General features: G+C 39.2%; 1 protein-coding gene across 2 annotated transcripts in view; it reads left to right on the top strand.

Moving 5' to 3' along the window:
• PREX2 (phosphatidylinositol-3,4,5-trisphosphate dependent Rac exchange factor 2) overlaps nucleotides 1–24,007 on the top strand; it is a 285,840-nt gene that overhangs the window by 107,227 nt on the left and 154,606 nt on the right. For both annotated transcript variants that reach the window (XM_021089269.2, XM_013996689.3), the window contains 5 exons: nucleotides 1,724–1,868; nucleotides 9,914–10,014; nucleotides 15,675–15,778; nucleotides 16,462–16,511; nucleotides 20,064–20,139. In XM_021089269.2, coding sequence (XP_020944928.1) covers nucleotides 1,724–1,868; nucleotides 9,914–10,014; nucleotides 15,675–15,778; nucleotides 16,462–16,511; nucleotides 20,064–20,139 — 476 coding nt within the window. The remainder of the gene's footprint in view (nucleotides 1–1,723; nucleotides 1,869–9,913; nucleotides 10,015–15,674; nucleotides 15,779–16,461; nucleotides 16,512–20,063; nucleotides 20,140–24,007) is intronic.

The raw sequence follows: 24,007 nt of genomic DNA, 5'->3' as shown, positions 1-24,007 counted from the left end.
ATGTTAATGGCTTCTCCATTGTAAAGGATAAAATTTTAGTAAGAAATTTTGTACTAAGAGACTAAAAATAATTTAAGTATTTCTTTTTCTTCTGACATGGTTCTTCATCAGTCCCATCCACTGATTATCAGTGTTCCCAGGATTTCACCTTTGGCACTGGTCTTCTCTGAACTGGATTCCTTGCCTCTCGTGTCCCTTCCCATCTGTTTAACTTCCATTCTGCATCATCAGTTTCTCAATCTTTATGTCTAGCCTTCTCCTCTCTCTGGAACTTCACATTCCCTTAATCAGCTGAGCCCTGGACTCCACCTGAACATCCAGACTCGGTGCTGGACTTCTCCGTACCTGAAACCCTTTGTCCAAGATGCTTCCTCATCACTGTTTAGTTCTCTTCTCACAAACCTAGAAGGTGTCCTGATTTCTCTCTCCTTCATGCCCACATTGAACCCATTGCTGTGTCCTATCAGTACTGCCTCCTAGACATTTCTCCGCTTTATCCTCTTCCCCAGCTAGCCTGCTGTTGTTTGCAGTGGCTTGAACTTCCCCGAACATTGGCAGTTTCCTCCTAATGGTCTCCCTTTTTTTAAACCCTCCCCATTTCATTTTGTCCCCTGCACTGTCCTCTGAGTTTTGTTGCTCAAGCAACAAAACTTTCTTTTTTCTTGTCTTTTTTGGGACAACACTCATGGCATATGGAGGTTCCCAAGCTAGGAGCTGAATCAGAGCCGTAGCCACCGCCCTACACCACAGCCACAGCCAGGCGGGATCCTTAACCTGCTGAGCGAGGCCAGGGATCGAACCCGCATCCTCATGGATACTGGTACGGTTTGTTACCGCTGAGCCACAATGGGAACTCCCAACAAAACATTCTTTCTTGCACTGCCCTGCCTTCTTCCTCCCTCTGGTTAAAACACCAGGATGTTCCCCCGATAAGGAATGAAATACGCTGAGACTGCAGTGGAGCAAGGACGCAGCCCACCCTCCCGCCACCTCGTGTCCTCTCACCTGGGAGGGACCCAGGGCTCTGTGCTACTTCCCTCAGATGACCCTTGTAAATACTCTGGAAATCATATGCGTACTGTGCCTTTAAACATGGCCTTTCCATGCAGCATATGGAGGTTCCCAGGCTAGAGGTCCAAACCGAGCTGCAGCTGCCGGCCTAAGCCACAGCCACAGCAACACCAGATCCGAGCTGCATCTGTGACCTACACCACAGCTCAGGGCAATGCCCCATCCTTAGCCCACTGAGTGGGGCCAGGGATTGAACCTGCATCCTCATGTATACTTGTCAGGTTCTTAACCCACCAAGCCACAACAGGGACTCCTCTGTGAACCTTTTTTTAACGTTTCTCAGATAGAGGTGAGGCACTCTGCTTATGTCTCTCCTGGATCCCAGTCTTTCCTCTGAGGCTGTCTCCAGGGCCACTCTGTCCAGCTCTGCTGACCTAGTCCTGCAAAAGGGATCCTTAAGATGCAGCTTCTCTTCTGGCCCTGGCCACACTGTGTGCCTCTGGAGACAGAGATGACACCTGCCCCGGGCATCTCGCCTTGACTGTCTCCCTGGAACCCCCTGCTCTTCTTGAAAACGAGGACCCAGTCCTACAGAGCTCTGCATCCCCAGCTCCCAGTGCGTGGTAGACACGCCACGAATATTTGTTGAATGACAGCATGAATGAAGGAAGAGACATTTTCAAGCATCTGTCCTTTGTTTCACTTTTGATAGGTTTAAAATTAGGCATGGAGCAAGACACCTGGGTGATGATCTCTGAACAGGGTGAGAAACTTTATAAAATGATGTGCAAACAAGGGAATCTGATCAAAGATAGAAAAAGGAAACTGACTACGTTCCCTAAATGCTTCCTTGGAAGGTAAGTTTGGTGGGTGGGGTGCATGTATTTCTGTTAGATTTTCACAACCTCATGTGTTCACTTTCATTTAATTACTTGTCTAAGCTTTTTTGAATGTATATTTTTTTACTATCGACATTTCCTAGGCCATAATGGGATGAGGGGTGTGGATGTGGAGCCAGGAATCTTGACCAGAAAACTTAAGGCATCCATCCGTTCATCCCATGATGTCAGCAATTTCTTCTTTCTTTTCTCCTTCCTTTCTTTCTTCCTTCCTTCCTTCCTTCCAGAAGTTCCCAGGCCAGGGGTCGAATCAGAACTGCAGCTGCCGGCCTATACCACAGCCACAGCAGCGCCAGATCCAAGCTACGTTTATGACCTATACCACGGCTTACGACAGTGCCAGATCCTTAACCCACTGAGTGAGGGCAAGGATTGAACCTGCATCCTCAGAGATACTAGTTTGGTTTGTTACCACTGAGCCACAGTGGGAACTCCTCTTTTCTTTCTTTTAGATGGTTCTTTTTTTTTTTTTTTTTTTTTTTCTGGCCATGCCTGGGGCCTGGTCCCAGGATCGAACCCTAGACACAGCAGTGACAATGCCAGAACCTTAACCTGGATGGTTCTTATTTAATAGAAGCCACCAGGGAACTCCTGGATGGTTCTTATTTAATAGAAGGATACAAAGAACTTTAATAACTTCTTCTGCTTTAAAATGTACATTTGAGCCTAGACATCCACGTTTGAATTTTCATATCCCTTGATTATTTGACTTTATCCAAATACTTTGCTTTTGGTTTTGAAAAATGTGGAAAAGTAATTTCCTGACACTTTCTATAGCTTTGCTTCTCCTGCCTCTCTGCTAAAATAAAACCATTCTAAAATATATTCATTAGTTAATGTAAGATTTCAAATGTTAGCTTTTTTTTTTTTTTTTTTCTTTTTTCTTTTTGGGGCCACACTTGCAGCATATGAAGGTTCCCAGGCTAGGGGTCTAATTAGAGCTACAGCTGCCAACCTACACTACAGCCACAGCAATGCCAGATCTGAGCTATGTCTGTGACCAACATTACAGCTCAAGGCAACGCTGGATCCTTAACCCACTGAGCGAGGCCAGGAATCAAACCCGCAACCTCATGGTTCCTAGTCGGATTCGTTTCCACTGCACCGCTGGAAACTCCTCAAATGTTAGATTTTTAAACATGAGGATGATAAAATACTTTATTATAAAATGCCTCTGGATCCTAAGGGCAGCAAGAGAAAAGCAGAATGTTACCTACAAGGGAACCCCCATAAGGTTATCAGCTGATTTCTCTACAGAAACACTACAGGCTAGGAGGGAATGGCAAGAGATATTTAAAGTGCTAAAAGGAAAAAATATGCAACCTAGAATACTCTATCCAGCAAGAATATCATTTAAAATAGAAGGGGAAATAAAAATTTTTTCCAACAAACAAAAACTTAAAGAATACAGCAACACAAAACCCAGGTTAAAGGAAATATTGAAAGGGCTTCTCTAAACCAAAAAGAAAGGAAGGAAAGGGAAGAAAAAAGAAAAGAAAAAAAAAAGAAGAAGAAGAAGAGGAAGAACTAGGACTGAGGAAACCGCAATCAGCGAGCAGTCACTCAAATAAGCCAGCATACAGATTTAATCATAAACATGCTTCAAACAAAATAAAATTAAAAAGAAAAAAATAAAAAAGAGTCATCAAAACCATAAAATGTGGGCAAGGGATGTTAGGAAGTAAATAACCCTTTTTGTTTGTTTGTTTGTTTGTTTCTCTTCTTAATTTTAATATAGTAATGAAGTGTTTGAACTTACAGGACCATCAGGCTAAAACACACAATTATAGGAAGGGGTTAGCATACTTAAAAAACAGGGCAACCACAAGCCAAAACCAAATATTGCATTTCCAATAATGAAGGAAAAAAAAAAAAAAAAACACTCAAGCAGATAATAACAGGAGACCATCCAACCAAAAAAAAAAAAAAAAAAAGAAAGGAAGAATGGAGAACCATAGAATCAACTGGAACACGAGGTTAAAAATGGCAATAAATAATCATCTATCAATTATCACCTTAAATGTCAATGGACTGAATGCCCCAATCAAAAGACACAGAGTGGCTGAGTGGATAAAAAGGCAAAAACCTTCAATATGCTGCCTACAAGAAACTCACCTTAGGACAAAAGATACATATAGATTGAAAGTGAAAGGGTGGGGAAAAATATTTCACACCAATAGACATAACAGAAAAGCAGGAGTCACAACACTCATATCAGACAAAATAGACTTTAAAACAAAAGACATAAAGAAAGACAAAGAAGGACACTATTTAATGATTAAGGGATCCATCCAAGGAGAGGATGTTACTATCGTCAACATATATGCCCCAAATACAGGAGCACCCAGATACACACAATAAATATTAACAGACATAAAGGGAGATATTGATGAGAATACAATTATAGCAGGAGACCTTAATACCCCCCTCACATCAATGGACAGATCCTCTAGACAGAAAACCAATAAAGCAACAGAGATCCTAAAGGAAACAATAGAAAAGTTAGACTTAATTGATGTCTTCAGGACACTACCTCCAAAAAAATCAGAATACACATTCTTCTCAAATGCTCATGGAACATTCTCAAGAATCGACCACATATTGGGACACAAAGTGAATCTCAATAAATTTAGGAGCATAGAAATTATCTCAAGTATCTTCTCTGACCACAATGCCATGAAATTAGAAACCAACCATGGGAAAAGCAAAGAGAAAAAACCTACTACATGGAGACTAAACAACATGCTACTAAAAAACCAATTGGTCAATGAGGAAATCAAGAAGGAAATTAAAAACTACCTTGAAACAAATGATAATGAAGACACAACCTCTCAAAATCTATGGGATGCTGCGAAAGCAGTGCTCAGAGGGAAATTTATAGCAATACAGGCCTTTCTCAAAAAAGAAGAAAGATCCCAAATGGACAACTTAACCCTCCACCTAAATGAATTAGAAAAAGAAGAACAAAAAAGTCCTAAAGTCAGCAGAAGGAAGGAAATTATAAAGATCAAAGAAGAAATCAATAAAATAGAGACTCAAAAAACAATAGAGAAAATTAATAAAACCAAGAGCTGGTTCTTGAAAAGGTGAACAAAATTGACAAACCCCTGGCCAGACTCACTAAAAAGAGGAGAGAAAGAACCCAAATCACCAAAATTAGAAATGAAAAAGGAGAAATCACAACAGATACAGCAGAAATACAAAAAACCATAAGAGAATACTATGAACAACTGTATGGCAACAAGTTTGACAATCTGGAAGAAATGGACAATTTTCTAGAATCTTACAGCCTGCCAAAACTGAATCAAGCAGAAACAGACCAACTGAACAGACCAATCACTAGAAATGAAATTGAAGAGGTCATAAAATCACTCCCTACAAATAAAAGTCCAGGACCAGATGGCTTCACAGGTGAATTCTGTCAAACATATAAACTCTTTCAAAAGGTTGAAGAAGAAGGAATACTCCCAAAGACATTCTATGATGCCACCATTACCCTAATTCCAAAACCAGAGAGAGATACCACCAAAAAAGAAAACTATCGCCCAATATCATTGATGAATATAGATGCAAAAATTCTCAACAAAGTCTTAGCCAACCGAATCCAAATCCAACAACATACCAAAAAAATTATACACCATGACCAGGTTGGGTTCATCCCAGGTTCACAAGGATGGTTCAACATACGCAAATCAATCAGCATCATACACCACATTAACAAAAAAAAAGTCAAAAATCATATGATCATCTCAATAGACGCAGAAAAAGCATTTGACAAAGTCCAACATCCATTCATGATCAAGACCCTCTCCAAAGTGGGTATAGAGGGAACATTCCTGAACATAATCAAAGCCATTTATGATAAACCCACAGCAAATACAATACTCAATGGGGAAAAACTGAAAGCCTTCTCCCTCAAATCTGGAACAAGACAGGGATGCCCACTCTCACCACTGCTCTTCAACATAGTTTTGGAAGTCCTGGCCACAGCAATTAGACAAACAAAAGAAATAAAAGGCATCCATATAGGAAGAGAAGAGATCAAACTGTCACTGTATGCAGATGACATGATACTATACCTAGAAAACCCTAAGGACTCAACCCCAAAACTCCTTGAACTGATTAATAAATTCAGCAAAGTAGCAGGATATAAGATGAACATTCAGAAGTCAGTTGCATTTCTGTATACCAGCAATGAAACATTAGAAAAGGAATACAAAAATACGATACCTTTTAAAATTGCACCTCACAAAATCAAATACCTCGGAATACACCTGACCAAGGAGGTAAAGGACCTATATGCCGAGAACTATAAAACTTTAATCAAAGAAATCAAAGAAGATGTAAAGAAATGGAAAGAGATTCCATGTTCCTGGATTGGGAAAATCAATATTGTAAAAATGGCCATACTACCCAAAGCAATCTACAGAGTCAATGCAATCCCTATCAAATTACCCAGGACATTTTTCACAGAACTAGAACAAACAATCCAAACATTTATATGGAACCACAAAAGACCCAGAATCGCCAAAGCAATCCTGAGAAACAAAAACCAAGCAGGAGGCATAACTCTCCCAGACTTCAAGAAATACTACAAAGCCACAGTCATCAAAACAGTGTGGTACTGGTATCAAAACAGACAGACAGACCAATGGAACAGAACAGAGAACCCGGAAATAAACCCTGACACCTATGGTCAATTAATCTTTGACAAGGGAGGCAAGAACATAAAATGGGAAAAAGAAAGTCTATTCAGCAAGCATTGCTGGGAAACCTGGACAGCTGCATGCAAAGCAATGAGACTAGAACACACCCTCACACCATGCACAAAAATAAACTCCAAATGGCTGAAAGACTTACATATATGACAGGACACCATCAAACTCCTAGAAGAAAACATAGGCAAAACACTCTCTGACATCAACATCATGAATATTTTCTCAGGTCAGTCTCCCAAAGCAACAGAAATAAGAGCAAAAATAAACCCATGGGACCTCATCAAACTGAAAAGCTTTTGCACAGCAAAGGAAACCCAAAAGAAAACAAAAAGACAACTTACAGAATGGGAGAAAACAGTTTCAAATGATGCAACGGACAAGGGCTTAGTCTCTAGAATATATAAACAACTTATACAACCCAACAGCAAAAAAGCCAATCAATCCATGGAAAAATGGGCAAAAGACCTGAATAGACATTTCTCCAAAGAAGATATACAGATGGCCAACAAACACATGAAAAAATGCTCAACATCGCTGGTTGTAAGAGAAATGCAAATCAAAACTACCATGAGATACCACCTCACACCAGAATGGCCATCATTAATAAATCGACAAATAACAAGTGCTGGAGGGGCTGTGGAGAAAAGGGAACCCTCCTACACTGCTGGTGGGAATGTAAACTGGCACAGCCACTATGGAGAACAGTTTGGAGATACCTTAGAAATCTATACATAGAACTTCCATATGACCCCACAATCCCACTCTTGGGCATCTATCTGGACAAAACTCTCCTTAAAAGAGACACATGCACCCGCACATTCATTGCAGCACTATTCACAATAGCCAGGACATGGAAACAACCCAAATGTCCATCGACAGATGATTGGATTCGGAAGATTGTGTGTGGTATATATACACAATGGAATACTACTCAGCCATAAAAAAGGATGACATAATGCCATTTGTAGCAACATGGATGGAACTAGAGACTCTCATACTGAGTGAAATGAGCCGGAAAGACAGGGACAAATACCATATGATATCACTTATAACTGGAATCTAATATACAGCACAAATGAACATTTCCTCAGAAAAGAAAATCATGGACTTGGAGAAGAGACTTGTGGCTGCCTGATGGGAGGGGGAGGGAGTGGGAGGGATCGGGAGCTTGGGCTTATCCGACACAACTTAGAATAGATTTCCAAGGAGATCCTGCTGAATAGCATTGAGAACTTTGTCTAGATACTCATGTTGCAACAGAAGAAAGGGTGGGGGAAGAAAATGTAATTGTAATGTATAAGATAACATGTAAGGATAACCTGACCCCCTTGCTGTACAGTGGGAAAATAAAAATGAAATAAAATAAAATAAAATAAAATGCCTCTGTATTTAGTTTTCTCTTAATGATGCCACATGGTCATTAAAAAAAAAAAAAAAAAATCCCTCCGCAGCTGAGGCTTTCCTAAGTGTTATAAAACATCATCCCTGTGAAATTCCCACTGTGACTCAGCAGTAACAAGCCCATCTAGTATCCATGAGAATGTGGGTTTGTTCCCTAGCCTTGCTCAGTGGGTTAAGGATCCTGCATTGCTGTGAGCTGTGGTGTAGGTCACAGATTCAGTTTGAATCTGGCATTGCTGTGGCTGTGGTGTACTGGCAGCTGTAGCTCCAATTCAGCTCCTAGCCTGGGACCTTCTGTTTGCTGCAGGTGCAGCCCTAAAAGGCAAAAAAAAAAAAAAAAAAAAAAAAAAAAAAAAAAGAGAGAGAAGAAAAAATCATTCCTCTTACCTGTGATGCTGGGGCGCCCTGCCCCCGCTGGAAATGGTGAAAGATGTGAGCTGTCATCCTCAGTGGCCTTTCGCAGCCATAGCAGATGTGTGCAGTAGACAGTTTGGATGGATGGTGTAGTGTTGGAGTGTTGCTTATGGGTGACACTTTAGACAGAACAATGAATTTACTTACCAAGTAATTCCAAAATTTGAAAACAAAGTAGTGAGACTTTTCTATGTCTCTTGGTGTATATCAGTTGTCTATTGTTGCCAAACAAATGACCACATATTTAGTGACAGAAGACAATGCCCATGTATTAGCCTGTATTTCCGTAGTTCGAAAGTCCAAGTGAGTTAGACCGGGCTGCATGCTAAGTGTCTCAGGAGGGCAAAATCAAGGTGTTAGCCCAGCTGGGCTCTTATCTTGAGTGTTTGAGGAAGGATCCACTTTCCAGCACATTCAAGTCGTTGGCAGGATTTAGTCCTTTGTGGTTGTCAGAATGAGGCCTCCACTTCCATGCTGGCCGTTGGCCAGGGCTGCTGTCTGTAGCGGTTGCCTGCATTCCTTTGTGCATGACCTCCTCTCTCTTTAAAGCCAGCAGTGGCATGTTGAGTCTTTCTTGTGCTTTCAGTGCTTCCTCTTGTGCCACCAGCTTGAGAAAACTCTGCTTCAAAGGGGTTAACCGACAAGATCAGGCCCACTTGGATGATTTTCCCATTTTAAGGTCAACTGATTTGGGACTTTTGGGTTATTTTGGCCACCCTGTGGCCCATGGAGATCCCAGGCCAGGGATCAGATCCCAGCCACAGTTTCTACCTAACGCCGCCACAGCTATGGCGGTGTTAGATGCTTTAACCCACTCCGCAGGGCCCAGGATGGTGCTACAGAGACACCACTGATCCCATTATGCCACAGTGGGAACTCCTCAATTTGGAATTTTAATTACATATGCATATCTGTTCACAGAACCACCCAGATTAGGATTTGCTTGAAAACTAAGGGGTGGGATCCTTAAATGGGGGGTGGGGGGCATCTTTAGCCTTCTATCCACCATACAGGGCATGTAGTTTTATTTTGTGCACCTTCTTAGCGTTTCAAACCCACTCATTCTCTGTGTCTGGAGAACCACATTCAAGACAGTTTCTCTTTTATTGAGTCATTGTTACTCTATCTAGTTCTGTTGTGTAACTGTCTTTAGGATCCGTTGTATCTCTTGAGTCCAGAATTTGCTTTTATGTGGATCATAACTATAATTAAAGGTCTTAGCAAGTTGAATAGTTATTAAGCAGTGTTTCGGGAAGTCTGAATTTGTGGACCTGAATTTTCTAGAATTGAGTCTGGTTTACCTAACTGTGGGCCTTGCCCATGTGAAAAAAAAATGTATGTGAAATGCGCCACCGTTGTCCCTTTATGTTTTGAGACTCCTTGCAGGGCTGACTGATGAATGCATGAGACAGGTAGACTTCCTGGAAGGAGAATGAATGCTGTAACTTCTTAATTGGATTTCTGTTGCAGTGAATTCGTGTCATGGCTCTTGGAGATTGGAGAGATTCATAGGCCTGAGGAAGGTGTGCACTTGGGACAAGCATTATTAGAAAATGGAATCATTCATCACGGTAATTATTTTATTAACTGCCATTAATTTATCAGCCAATTACATGTATCTTCATTGCATTGATCAATTTTCACCTTATAGGGTGCTTATGTTGTTTCCAGCAACATCTTCGAGTGCCTAATATGTATAGGGTATTATGCAGGCATATAGGTATATGGTGATGTATATCTGTTAACTTGAGATGAGCAAGTCAAAGGCAAGGTTAGAATGCCAGGTGAGTGATGTGGGATCGAGGAGAAAGGAATTTTCTGCCAGGTTCTACTAGAGTGTTCGGGATGCCTCACAAAGGAAGTGGCATTAGTCCTGGGCTTCTTAGAATGAACGGGACTCTCACAGGGAAAGAAGGACAGGAGGACAATCCACCTTGAGGAGGTCATAGCCCTCAGACATGGGGGTGGGAAGGTGCACGGTGCCTCTTCAGGACTAACACAGAGTCTCACATGGCAGGACAGGACCCTTCAGAGAGGGGGGTGATGAGAAAGGCAGGCAAACATCTGATCCCAGAAGTTCTTAACTTACTGACCGTGGCATGTGTGGCTTCTTCTGAAGGAGGGGAGGAGCTGATAGTCCCTTGGAAGCAGAGGAGTGACTAGAACTTGGTTTGGGAGCCAATGGATGAGTGGAGAGTTAGAGACTAAGGAGATTCTCGCCCATAGGGAGGCTCCCACCTTCCCCTCGAGGGAAATGACCTGGGCTTTGTCCATGGGGATGATGGGGATGTCCATCCGAGGGATTCTGGAGGAGCCAAAATAGCATATTTGATGATTATTTAGATGTGGGAGATGAGCAAGATCAGATTATTCTGAGTGTTTTATCTGGATGACAGAGAGGGTTCAGGGGGTGGAGCAGTGGGGAGAAGGTGAAGGGATTGCTGTGGATGGTTAAGAGACATCTGCAGGGGTGGGACCAGCAAGGGGTTGCAAAATGTGTGGCTGTAACAATCGAAACCGAGGGACCAATTTGGGAATCATTTCAAGAGAGCATCAGGTTCTTGGCCCATCAATAAGAAACCACACACACAAAAAAAACGGAAAACAAGAAAGCCCTGATTATGGGACTAAGAATGAAAGCTTGAAGAATTTCTAATGCAAAATGTGGGAGAGGAGAAAAAGACAGGAACTATGAACAAATATAGGTTTTGGGCTTCGGTGTCTTTTTAAATTTTTATTTATTTTTTTCCTTTTTATTTTTTGTCTTTTTGCCTTTTCTAGGGCCACTCCTGTGGCATATGGAGGTTCCCAGGCTAGAGGTCGAATCGGAGCTGTAGCCGCCAGCCTACGCCAGAGCCATAGCAACGCAAGATCCGAGCCGCGTCTGCAACCTACACCACAGCTCACGGCAATGCCAGATCCTTAACCCACTGAGCACGGCCAGGGATCAAACCTGCAACCTTGTGGTTCCTAGTCGGATTCTTTAATCACTGAGCCATGACGGGAACTCCGGTCTTTGATGTCTTGATGTTCATTTTTTTTCTAAATTACAATGAAGTGAAAAAAAAAAAAAAAAAAAGATCCTCCCAATCCCACCCCCACCCCACCCCACACTGCATGCTGCCAATGTAATGGATCATCATGCACCCAGATAAGAATCATCTGGAGGAGTTCCTGTTGTGGCTCAGCGTTAATGAATCCGACTAGGAACCATGAGGTTTTGAGTTCAATCCCTGACCTTGCTCAGTGGGTTAAGGATCCAGTGTTGCCATGAGCTGTGGTGTAGGTCGCAGACGTGGCTCGGATCCTGTGTTGCTATGGCTCTGGCGTAGGCCAGCAGCTACAGCTCCGATTCCACCCCTAGCCTGGGAACCTCCATATGCCATGGGAGCGGCCCCAGAAAAGGCAAAAAGACCAAAAAAAAAAAAAAAAAAAATCATCTGGAATTCCTTTTTCTTGCTCATGCCATCAAGCCCTTGAGAACCTTTCTGCCACAGCTCCCAGTTCAGACCCTGCTCCCCCTTCTGGAACCTCACCTTCTTCTCACTTACCACCTGCTCCTTCCTGGCTTCCCTGTTCATCCTCCATCCCCATACAACACTCTCCAGAACACTCTCAGCTGAAGAGACATTTTAAGACATGTAAGATCGAGGCCTTCTCCTCCTTATAATCATCTCCTGGCTTCCCATAAACCCAAAGAAAAGTCCAGACTTCTCACCTAAATCTCTTACCATGGCCCTCAAGGCCCCATGGGATTGGGCCTCTGTCTTCCTAGTCAGACACATTCAATTTTGAGTTAGTACAAAGTAGAATCGGAATAATGTTTATTCAGTATCTTCATGACCATAGTCATCCAGGGTGTGACCTGTTTTTCAGTTCAGGACTGCTGAAAGATCTGGAAGGAATCACAGAGGGAACCACTCATTCATTTTGTTAAAATACCTCTCAGCATAGTTTAATTGCCTCCCTCTAAAAAGAAAAAAAAATCAATAGCATAAGATTTTGGGGGGAACAGATATTGGAATTTCAGTCCTCATCAACTTATCCCCCCTGCCTCAGACACCCCACTTTTCTCCAACATTATAATTTTGAGAAGAAAGTAGTAGATCAATTCTGGATTAAAATTTATTTTGAAATTTCAAATACAAGAATCCTTTGATTATTTAACTTAGAAGAATCGAAATCTTTTTGAGCAATGATATTTATGACCCGATTAAATCTTTGAGAAATTGGGCACTATCGAATACTGTATTACTATTGTTCTCTTGGCCACATTTTGAATTTAGTGGCCTGTGCTGTTACGGTGATTAGGGTCTGATCAGTTATAATGTCAGATTTGGCATACAGAACTTTTGTTGCTGGAAATAACCTTTTTTTCCCCTTTTTGTAAAGTGTTGGAAATTAACTAATAGAGTTCTCCAATACTGAGGGTCAGAGAGCATATTATGCAATTTCACATTAATGATTTCATTAGAATGAAGAAATAGGAGCCCAAACAGGCTGGTTTCAGTGGTATGTGGTTCCAGCTGCATTTTTGTGACAATAGAATTCCTAAAATAAAGTTGAATGAGCCACCTGTTTTAAAAAGAGCCAGAAAAAAAGTTGATCATTACTGTCATTATTGACATTGCTGGTTATTCTTGAGAACTTCATCAGAGACCAATCCTTGCTATACCAGAAGTTCTTGGGTTGAGGCAACGTATGCTTTCTCTGGATATGTTGATGCTGTGCTTCGTGTCTGGCTCTGTTATCTACTTTATAAATGCTTATTTGGGAATTCAGGGATCTCATTCATTATATCCAGCGGTGTGCTGAAGTTGGCTGGTAGAAGCTCTAGAGAGCTGGTGATTAAATGTTTTAAGAAATTTCAAGCTGGGTTGTTAAACATGGCTGTTATTAAAATGAAATTATATAAACATATAAATACATAAATTATAAACAAAGGTAATATATCCTAAAAACTCATCATTTCCTAATTATTGTACTACATGCTATTGTTATCTATGGTCTTATTTATATCTACTGCTTTTGTATGACAGCAATGCGAAATGATAATGTGTCACTGCCCATCTAATTCTGTGCTCAGTCACTTTATTTTGGCAGCTTGAAATTGGCCAGGGTGGGAGCATTTGATACCATGGAAACTGGCAAATGCCATACATCAGTGTTCCTTCTGCCGCATCACTAGAGAGCCAGCTGTGAATAATCATTTACCATCACTTCCCTGCTTAATATCACAGCGTCACATAGTTGCTTAAAAGATGGCATGAAGCAACCTTTCTCGTCAATTAACAAACCCGTTTTCCATGCACGAGAAAGTAGGGGAGTGAATTTGAATACAGAACTATTAACTATTTTCCCAAGGCAACAGCCAAGAGTTGTAGATTAACCCAAGATTCAGGATCAGAGTCGCAAGACTTTACCTTCCAGCGGAGCCCTCTGTTTTGAATAGGTTGAACCATGACTTGTGATTTTATTGTGGCAAGAGATCTGTGAGCCTGAGTTTGCTTGACTTTTGGAATATCAAGACAATTTATTTCAGCGACTCTTAAGGGGTTATAATGGGAATAGATAGATTGCATACGAGAAAAAGAAATAACTGATTGTGAAACGTGCCAGAGGATTTCAAAATACTTTTTTCAATTTTATTTTTCTTTCACACATGCTTTATTTCTTTTTTGGCTTAATCTGGGGGAAAAAAGATGCCAAAAAGTTGAGTGGTCTGTCTTTTTTTTGGCAGCAGTCCTGTCTCAGGATTTTTATGGCCGCAAGCCATGCGCTTGGTTTGGATAGGTTAGGGTGGAAGAGCTGAAACTTCATATATGTGTATGCGTGTGTGTGTGTGTGTGTGTGTGTGTGTGTGTGTGTGTGTTACAAGTCTTTTGGTTTTCTTTTGGATTCACCTAATGTAGTTAATGAGAATTAATTCTGACTGGTTTTTCTCCTTCTTCAACATTTTTAGCAAATAGTGATGTTCAAAGTCTGTTATCTAATTATGTATGTGTGACTGGGTCACCTTGCTGTATGGTAGAAAATTGGCAGAGCACTGTAAACCAGCTATAATGTAAAAAGATTATTAAAGATTCAAAAAAAATAAAAATTAAAGAAAATAGAGCCCATTGCAACAAATAATCTCTTCTGCAAATGCTGCGTTCCTTGTAAAGAAAACATTGAAATGTAATCTCTTTGAGATTTAATTTGAAGTTTTTCCATTCTAGAATAGTTATTATTTTGTTCGACTGCCTATAAAATACTTCTGGAAAAAAGAAAACTTGAGAGGAAGTTTAGTAGGAGTCTATGAATATGAAAACCTTATCCTAAGGATGGAAGCGCAGGCTGATCACTCGTTTTCCACCAAAAAAAGAAAATTAAGTGATATGTAACAAAAGCATTTGTCAGTGCAAAACTGTTAAAATTTTGGAATCAGCTACCTATTGAAATTATCTAATCTGCACTGGAGATCCAGGATAAATGGTCAAGATTGGTATATGTGTGGTCTTGGCTTAATTGCTATGGATAAGACAGATGAACACTCAAATTCACTTCGAGGGCTGAGAATCAAATTATAACGCACTGGTTGGAGTGTCTATTAGAAGGGCATTTTTTACTTGACTTCGTGACATTGTAAAGAAACAGAAAACACAAACTTGTGTGTTTATATAAGTATAAAAACACTACACAGAACATGTACTATGCTAGCTGAATGTTGCTAACCTCGATTTAGTTCTTAAATCATTATATGAAAATTGTAACTATGTTATATAATAAAATCTTATCATGAATCTTACTGTCAAAATATTGGATTAGCACAACTATGTTAGGAAAATAAAAGCTTTTGGTAAAACAAAGTTTCCGTACTTGGGAATATGAATTTTATTTTATTTTTTATTTTTTTGGTTTTTTTGTCTTTTTAGGGCCATACGCATGGTATATGAAGGTTCCCAGGCTAGGGATCCAATTGGATCTGTAGCCACCGGCCTTCACCACAGCCACAGCAATGTGGGATCTGAGCCTTGTCTGTGACCTACACCATAGCTCACAGCAACACCAAATCCTTAATCCACTGAGTGAGGCCAGGGATCGAACCTGCGTCCTTACAGATACTAGTTGGATTTGCTAACTGCTGAGCCAGAATGGGAACTCTGGGAATATGACTTTTATAAATGCATTTGTTTTTATCTGCGACTTTTTAGATCATCAGTATGTTAATATACTGTTTTTATGTTCTTAGTTACTGATAAACATCAATTCAAACCAGAACAGATGTTGTATAGATTTCGCTATGATGATGGAACCTTTTATCCAAGAAATGAGATGCAAGATGTAATTTCAAAGGTAACAACCTCTCTCACAACCTTTAATCTGTAGAAGAATTGTTGTGTCATATTTAAGCAAGATAAGAGGCTGTACAGAGACTTAAAAAATTCATGTGATATGGAAAATTTTTATGTGACATAAGCAAGCCTCCCAATTTCTTCTTGCTCCTACAGGAGGTGTAATAGATTATTGTTTTTATTCTCTTTCCTAGTTTTAAATGGCAGTAACACAGTCACTCAGAAGGTTATATCCGTTGAAAATTCTTTCACATGTAGCAACAAGTGGTCATGATAATACTTGAATAAATTTAACAAAATACAAATGTATAAAATTAATGTAATATCAGTTGTCTTTGTACCCTTGACAAAATTTATATCGACATATAATGACCAAGTAGTATGATGGATCACTGCGTAGATTTATATTCTATTTGTATTATATCTTAAAGTTTTATATTTTAAGAAATAATTTTTGAAGCCCTTTGTGTACATGCCAAATTATATGAAGAATTCATGGCACAGTTTAATCCTGTTTTTAATGATTCAAGTCATTATACTTATGATGTAATGCAACATTTGAATAACTTTTAAATAGGTTGAGGTAGTGTAATGATTTCAGAATGTTGGGGGTGAATCTGTTTATTTCAAAATTTCACTGATCTGTCCTTTGGGTGATCTTACTTGCTTTTTATCTTATGATAGGGCGTCAGATTATATTGCCGTCTTCATAGTCTGTTTACTCCAGTGATAAGGTGAGTCTGATTTCTAGGTTCTGGGCAATTTAAATGGAAATATTTTTATCGCATATTAGGTGAATATGAGCATATTTTGTTTTTCTTCCAAAACTGGAAATTTCTTCCAAATGTGAAAGACTATTTTGAATAACAATTTATTTTAAAATAATTATGAATTGGAGTTCCTGTCGTGGCTCAGTAGTAACAAATCAAACTAGTACCCATGAAGACACAGGTTTGATCTCTGGCCTTACTTTATCGGTTAAGGATCCAGTGTTGCTGGGTCACAGACGAGGCTCAGATTGGATCCTGCATTGCTGTGGCTGTGGTGGAGGCCAGAGGCTACAACTCTGATTTAACCCCTAGCCTGGGAACCTTCATATGCCATGGGCGTGGCCCTAAAAAGACAAAAAAAAAAAAAAAAAAAAATGAATTTCCTGAGGCTCTAATTATACAGTGTCTTCTACTTTTTTATTATGATTTCTAAATTTATTCGCCATTAATTCATAGTAAATTATAAACTTGTTAGTAAAATGATCCACATTCTGTTAATATAATTAATAAGTAGCAGCTGACTGATTGGGAGAGGATTTGGAAATACTGTTTACTATAAATGTTTACCATTACGATTTCTTATATCTTAATTTTTTTCATTAAGCTGTAAATCAAACCTTGGATGTATATTTTATTTCCCAGTGTTTTCTTTCAGTAGTCTTTTATCCAAAGGAAAAATTTTGCACTTGAATATTGTTAATTAATTTGGAGTTAATAAATATAATTTTATAATTTTTTCTCTACCATGTTTTCTCTTCTAAATATATATGCCTTTTTTTTGTAAAAAAAAAAAAAAAGGAGAAACCAGAATTAATTTTCAGTTTATCTCTTTAGAAAGACAGCAGAAAACTTTGAGTTTTGTGTTATGCTTACTAAAAAAGATCATTAGAAATATTAGTGTACTTTTTTTCTTCTTTTTTTTTTTTAAACCATTGAAGTATAGTTGATTTACAGTGTTGTGTTAGTTTCAGGTATACAGCAGAGTGATTCAGTTATACATACATATGCTCTCTATTCTTTTTCAGATTCTTTTCTCTTCTAGGTTATTACAAAGTATTTAGTATGTTTTCCTGTTTTACTTTTGTAATATGTACTGATATACACTGATAGCTAGATTGTAATGTAATGTTAAACTGATTTCAGATGGCCAGATTTCATTCGGAGTTTATCAATGGAAACATATTTTTTCAAAGCAAAAACAATATATACTGTTTCTGAAATGAATTACAGAGGCTTTCCAGTCGTGGTTATAGAATCCAGACATTCGATGGACAGTGTTTCTAGTTTTCATTCTGGTTTCCAATTCCAAGAAAAGGCAGAGCTAACAAAAAAAAAAAAAAAAAAAAAAAAAAAGAAGAGATTTGAAAAGTTGCTGAGTAAGTGTTGAAATGCCCACAGTACAGGTCCTGGAGGAGAAAACGGGATCTTACCTGTTACTCCTGCAAGTGCCTGTCTGCTTTCACAAGCAGTCTTCAAAAGTAAAACTGTTACATTCAGAACAGAACGGGTGATGGAGCCCTGCTGCATGGCACAGGCGACTGTGTCTGGTCTCTTGGGTTAGAAAAAAATAGCAAAAGAATGGGTGTGTCTGGGTCACTTGGCTGAACAACAGAAATTGAAGGAACATTGTAAATCAACTATGCTTTAATAAAATTTTTTTAAAAAGTAAAAAGAGGTGAAAGGAACCAATATTTGTTGATTCTCTGCTGTATTCCTGATACATACACCCTGTAAATATCTTGATTAACTTAATGGTTACTTAATAGCATGTGGATATTTAATTTCTTTTTTCTGCTAAAGTAATAGAAAACTGGATAATTTTTTCCTGTCACCTGTGTGTGTGTGTGTAGGTGTGTGTGTATATATATGTGTGTGTGCGTGTGTGTGTGTGTGTGTGTGTGTAGATTTTACATGTGAGAAAATGTGTTCTGAAAATACATTTTAGCCACATGGGATTTCTTATCAAGAAAGTTACATTCTGAAAGAACTGATAAGAAGGAATTGTTCTTTGGCTAGAAATGACAATGGTTTATGAGTTGTCAAGGGTAAATTTATGGGAAAAAAGGCATAAAACAGATGGAATGTACGATAGTCATGCTTTTAATATGTGTGAACTCAGCTTACGAAAAGAAAAAATTACTTGAGTGAAGAAACCACAGACCCACACGTGGTCTATAATTCCTTGTTCTTCTTATTGATGCTTATGGAAGGAAACCAAGATGAAGTGGGTGATGAGGGATCAGAAACAGGGAGATAGATTTTAAAAGATTAAAAAACAATCTGCTGTTGATTACTGGCTAACCTAGTGCATTTATTTTCAATCATAGTTTGGGGAGCTTTTTATGAAAGTGACTGCAACGACGTCAGTATTAATTGTAGGAGTTCTCATCGTGGCTCAGTGGTAACGAGTTTGACTAGACCCAGGAGGACGTGGGTTTGATCCCTTGCCTTGCTCAATGGGTTAAGGATCTGGCATTACCGTGAGCTGTGGTGTAGGTCACAGACCTGGCTTGGATCTGGCATTGCTGTGGCTGTGGTGTAGGCAGGCAGCTGCAGCTCTGATATGACCCCTAGCCTGGGAACTTCCATATTTCCCAAGTGCAGCCCTAAAAATCCCTATGTGTATATATTTGTAAACTACTGTCAGAAACTAAAGGACTATAAGAATAGCTACTAATTATTTGTCACGTCAAGTTGTTGGCAGCTTGGATTTTTTGACATTTTGAAAAGACTCATTTTTCTCATTCCCTTTTGATCCAGGCCTGCACAGTAAATGAATTATAGATTTCTGCCCTTGGGGCTTTGTTCTGATCTTGAGCACTTTCTTTGGTGGTATCTGACTAGGCTTTGAAAGATTTCTCAGATCTGGGAGTCTCCCGACAGGAGAACCAGCTGTAAAGCTGGTTGATCACCTTGGCTGCCTGGGGATGTGCTGTCACAAAGTCCATGCTCTGATCAGACAAAATGAATGACAGGATTCTCACGTGTTTCCCTCAGGACAGGCCTGAGGTCGCCCACTGCAGCTGAGCCAAATGAATAATCCTCCTGGGCAAACCCTGCCTTCCCGGAGAATTCAGGAGCAGAAATACAAAGGGTTGCTTTGTTCTCCACATTTTGAGGAGATTTTTTTTTTTTTTTTTTTGTATAATCTGTCTTGTCTTAGAGGGAAGGAATTCTATTTTATTATCCTTTTATGAATGCAATAGTTGGATTTCTAGCCAAATCATTACCATAAAAAGTAGTAGTAATAATCAATTTAGATATAAGAAAATGTGAATGAAGAAATGCCCTGTGTTGGTACCTTTGTGGGTTTCTTCTCCTGGTGTGGGCTAATGAGGGAGTTTTCAGGTGTTGTGTACACCTTGTAAGGCTCTTATTTATTTACATGTAAGTGGGTCAGTTGATTCAGGTTACATTGAGTCAACTTTCCTGTCTCACACTGGTACTAAAAGAAATGTTTCCTTGCGCTTCCCTATGCTCGTGCTTAGTGTGTTTGGTTTTTTTCTTCCTTTGTAGAGATAAAGATTACCACTTAAGAACCTACAAATCTGTGGTCATGGCCAACAAGCTGATTGACTGGTTAATTGCACAGGTAAATAGACACATCGGAGCTGCCCAGTTACCTTCATGGCTGCTTTAAACTGAGGTGATACAGGTACTTGTTCAAACGCCCCACTTGCCGATGAGACACAGTGAAATAACTTGACCATGTTCATTCAGCTAATATGAAGCAGAGGTAGGATTTGAACCTAGATCATCTGACTTCAGGGTCTTCAAAATTAATTTCTTTTTTGCTATATTGTCTTTCAAGAGCAAGGTGTTTCTTTTTAAATTTTTTTTTAAAGTTTTGTTGAAGTAGAGTTAATTGACAAGGTTGTAATAATTTCTGCCATACAAAAAAGTGACCCAGTCATACACTTACATACACATATCCATTCTCTCTCAGATTCTTTTCTACTTACTGGTTAGAGTTCCCTGAACTATACAGCAGGTCCCCATTGGCCAATCATTCTGTATCCTGCAGTGTGAACGTGCCAATCCCAAACCATCAGTCCATCACTCGCCTCTACCTACCTGTCCCCTTTAGTTGCCACACGTTTTGTAAAGTCTGTGAGTCTGTTCCTCTTCCAGCAAGATGTTTATTGGCTCAAAAAATCAGCTGAGATCCATCCAAAAAACGTAGTGTCATTCGAGTATCACTGAAGAATAGCTGTGCATGTGTCCTAAACATTTTTGCATGTTTTGTTCACTGATTTGTTTTAAAGTATCTGGGTGTCAGTCCCAGCAAGTTAGTCTAATCTCTCTGTGCCTTCTTCTCTGTTAGAGGATAATTGTGTTTTGATAATATGAGCTTTGATATCTATTGGCACATATTTTAAATAGGAGAGTGCGAAATTTGTCGTTACTATTGCTCTGCTTCTCAAAGTACCGGAGGTAACAGCTGGTGTTGAGAAAATGTTATTTGCAACTTGAGACATCTAGCTCATCATAATAGGTATTTAATATAACTTTTTGTAAATGTTTTACTGTACTAATCAAATAATCAAATGTTTTCCAGGGTTTAAAGAAAAGGCTAAGAAAGTTGATGTCCACTTTGACAGAACTTACTATTTTGAGGAAGGAGATATTGCTTGGTTGAAATGTCATTACATTTGAATATTTGAGTTAATTAGCTTTTTTGTTTTTAAAGAAAATGGCCTACTTCCTTTGTTACAAGTGGACAATAACATTTGAATTGCAATTATAGGAATGTGGGTTTTTTTTCTTGGTCTCAAATATAAATGATACTTAATGAATTCACATTTGATTCATCTGTGCACGTAAATTTTGGAATTTTTATTCCTTAATATTAACTTCTAGATTATCCCAAGACACCATTTTTGCATTTTATAGCACTTAATTTTATTTAGAAATTAAGGTCTTCGATTAAACCAAACAGTTCTTTCAGCTGCTCCTGCAGCATATGGAAGTTCCCAGGCCAGGGATCACATCTAAGCTGCCGCTGCATCCTATGCCACAGCTGCAGCAACACTGGATCCTAACCTACTGGCTGAGGATCGAACTGGGACCTCCACAGAGACTAGCCAGATCATTAACCCACTGCACCCACAGCGGGACCTCCCCAAGCATTTCTTTTTAGATAAAACGTGAATTTGTAAGCCCAGTGGGTTTACTAGTGACAGAGCCTTTTATAACACGATGGTCAGTGTGTGTCATTGGAATCAATTCTGTAGTTGGTAACAGGGTTGGAATTTCACATAGAAATTATGTTACAGAAGTCACATGAACTTGTACTATGTGCTGATTATGTGAGAAAACCGAAGAAAGTGTATTTTTGAAGCAAAAGCTGTGGCTGAATAAATATTTAAAGTACTGGCTCAGAAAATCAGATATCAACTTTTTTTTTTCTTTCTGGCACTTTTACTATCCCAGGGTGAACATGAAGAGACTAGGAGAATTAGAATAAGTTGCTCAAAAATCGGACCAAGTTGCAGTTCTTTTTTTCTTCAGGTTTTCTCAGTGGTCTGTTGTGACAGTGTCTGTAGAAATTGTACAGGATTCAGGTTATCTGGTGTCTGATGACAGCTCTGTTGATAAGCAGTTATGCAAACTTGGATGAGTCACCTCACGTCTCTAGATTTTCTTTTCACAATTGTTCACTACTTACTGGAATAGCTGTACACGTCATCTCTATCACTGAAGCTTTATGATTCGGATTGTGTAAAACGTTTCCAAGTATGAGTATCAGGCGTGATGAACACTTATTGCCTAGCTTCTGGTTAGGACTACATGGGCTGGCTTTGAGATGAAAGAATGGTAATGGAATGATAAGAGAATGATAAGTTTAAGTTCTTCATCTAGGAGTTCCTGCCTTGACTCAGTGGTTAACAGACCCAACTAGTAACCTGAGGATCTGGGTTTGATCCCTGGCCTCGCTCAATGGGTTAAGGATCTGTTGCTGCTGTGAGCTGCAGTGTAGGTCGCAGACTCAGCTCGGATCTGGTGTTGCTGTGGCTGTGGTGCAGGCCAGCAGCTACAGCTCTGATTCGACCTCTAGCCTGGGAACCTCCATGTGCCTCGAGTGCGGCTCTAAAAGGACAAAATAATAATAATAATAATAATAATAATGATAAGTTCTTCATCTAAAATGAACAAGAGTTTTTTAATTTTTTTTAAGTAAGGGCCTCTTTCTACTAAGGCTCTCAAATGATAATAAAACTTAATTTCTGAGACACTGAGTTTAATTTGGAGCGGACAAAATAAAGAACTGACTCCAGTGGAACAGTGTACATATTGTTTGGAGTGTAATCTAGATCTGACAGAGTTTGCCTTATTCTGCAATACAGTGTGTGATATTGTCTTGGAAAACGTGAGGACAGTTGTTTCTGCTGAATTTTTCACTCGCTGTTGTGCTGCTTCTAGTATAATAGTTTATAATGAAATAACTTGTTCCATAATGTTAACTCCTTATATGACAAGTGTATTCCTGTCTTCTAAAACATCATTTGATTCACATAAGTTGTGATTTGCTTATTGATCAATCATATTTTACAATTAAGTAATACCTTTCTTCACATTCAAAGGAGTTTTTGTTGTGTCTTTCTCTGTTTCTTTAATACTCACCAATTCTATGTGGCACAAGCAGAGTTTTTAAAAGACATATGGATACCAAAACTTCTTAGTCATACTTTTTGTACCATTATATTCAATAAAATATTAACCTTGCCAGTACATCAATTGAATAGTCGATGTAATGCCAGTGATTATTAAATAAGCTCTTATTGTAAACTTAACATTTAAGTGGTTGCTTTGGTGACTAAAATGAAAGAAACCAACAAAATAGAAAACAGACACGATTCCTGCCTTCAGGGGACTGTTAGTCAACTGAGCTAATTTTTACAGATCCGCTAAGATTTTGCTCCAGCATCACCTTGCCCAGTGCATTTTGCTGTATCCTCTAGCTTGCACTCAGCATCTTCTTCTGTGATCCCAGTTCCCTGAGTATATTCTTCATAGCAAATACCACATTATATTGAAACTGTCCCCATGTTTCTTAGGGCAAGGACCTGTTTAACCTTTATATCAGCACGGACTATAGTGCCTGATTGGGATACTGACTACATTGGATAATGATACTTATATACCATATTTTAATTGATGAAATTCTTCACCAGACTTGAATTACCTGAGGGCAGGGAAGTGTTTCTTGTGTTTGAGTGTTTTACTGTATTTTCTCTAGCACTTGGCACACTCTGTGGCCAAAAAAAAATCTTTTGAATGAATGCATAAGAATTACTTACTAGCTAGATGTTGAGAAGGGCACAGATGTATTATCTGTAGACAGAAATTATAAACACCTTGTTATTCAACAGGAGGATGAATGGGGGTGGGTTGTCACAGCATGAGGTGGCCCATGACCCTTGAGAGACAGAGGGGTAGGATTTAATTGTGTGGAGGGT

This window comes from Sus scrofa, chromosome 4 (assembly GCF_054392235.1).
Source record: "Sus scrofa isolate SSC_HxYL_T2T_F1_AM1 chromosome 4, Sscrofa_HxYL_maternal_Yorkshire_Landrace_v2.0, whole genome shotgun sequence".
Taxonomy (NCBI): Eukaryota; Metazoa; Chordata; class Mammalia; order Artiodactyla; family Suidae; genus Sus; species Sus scrofa.
This window is presented reverse-complemented; position numbering and strand designations above follow the sequence as displayed.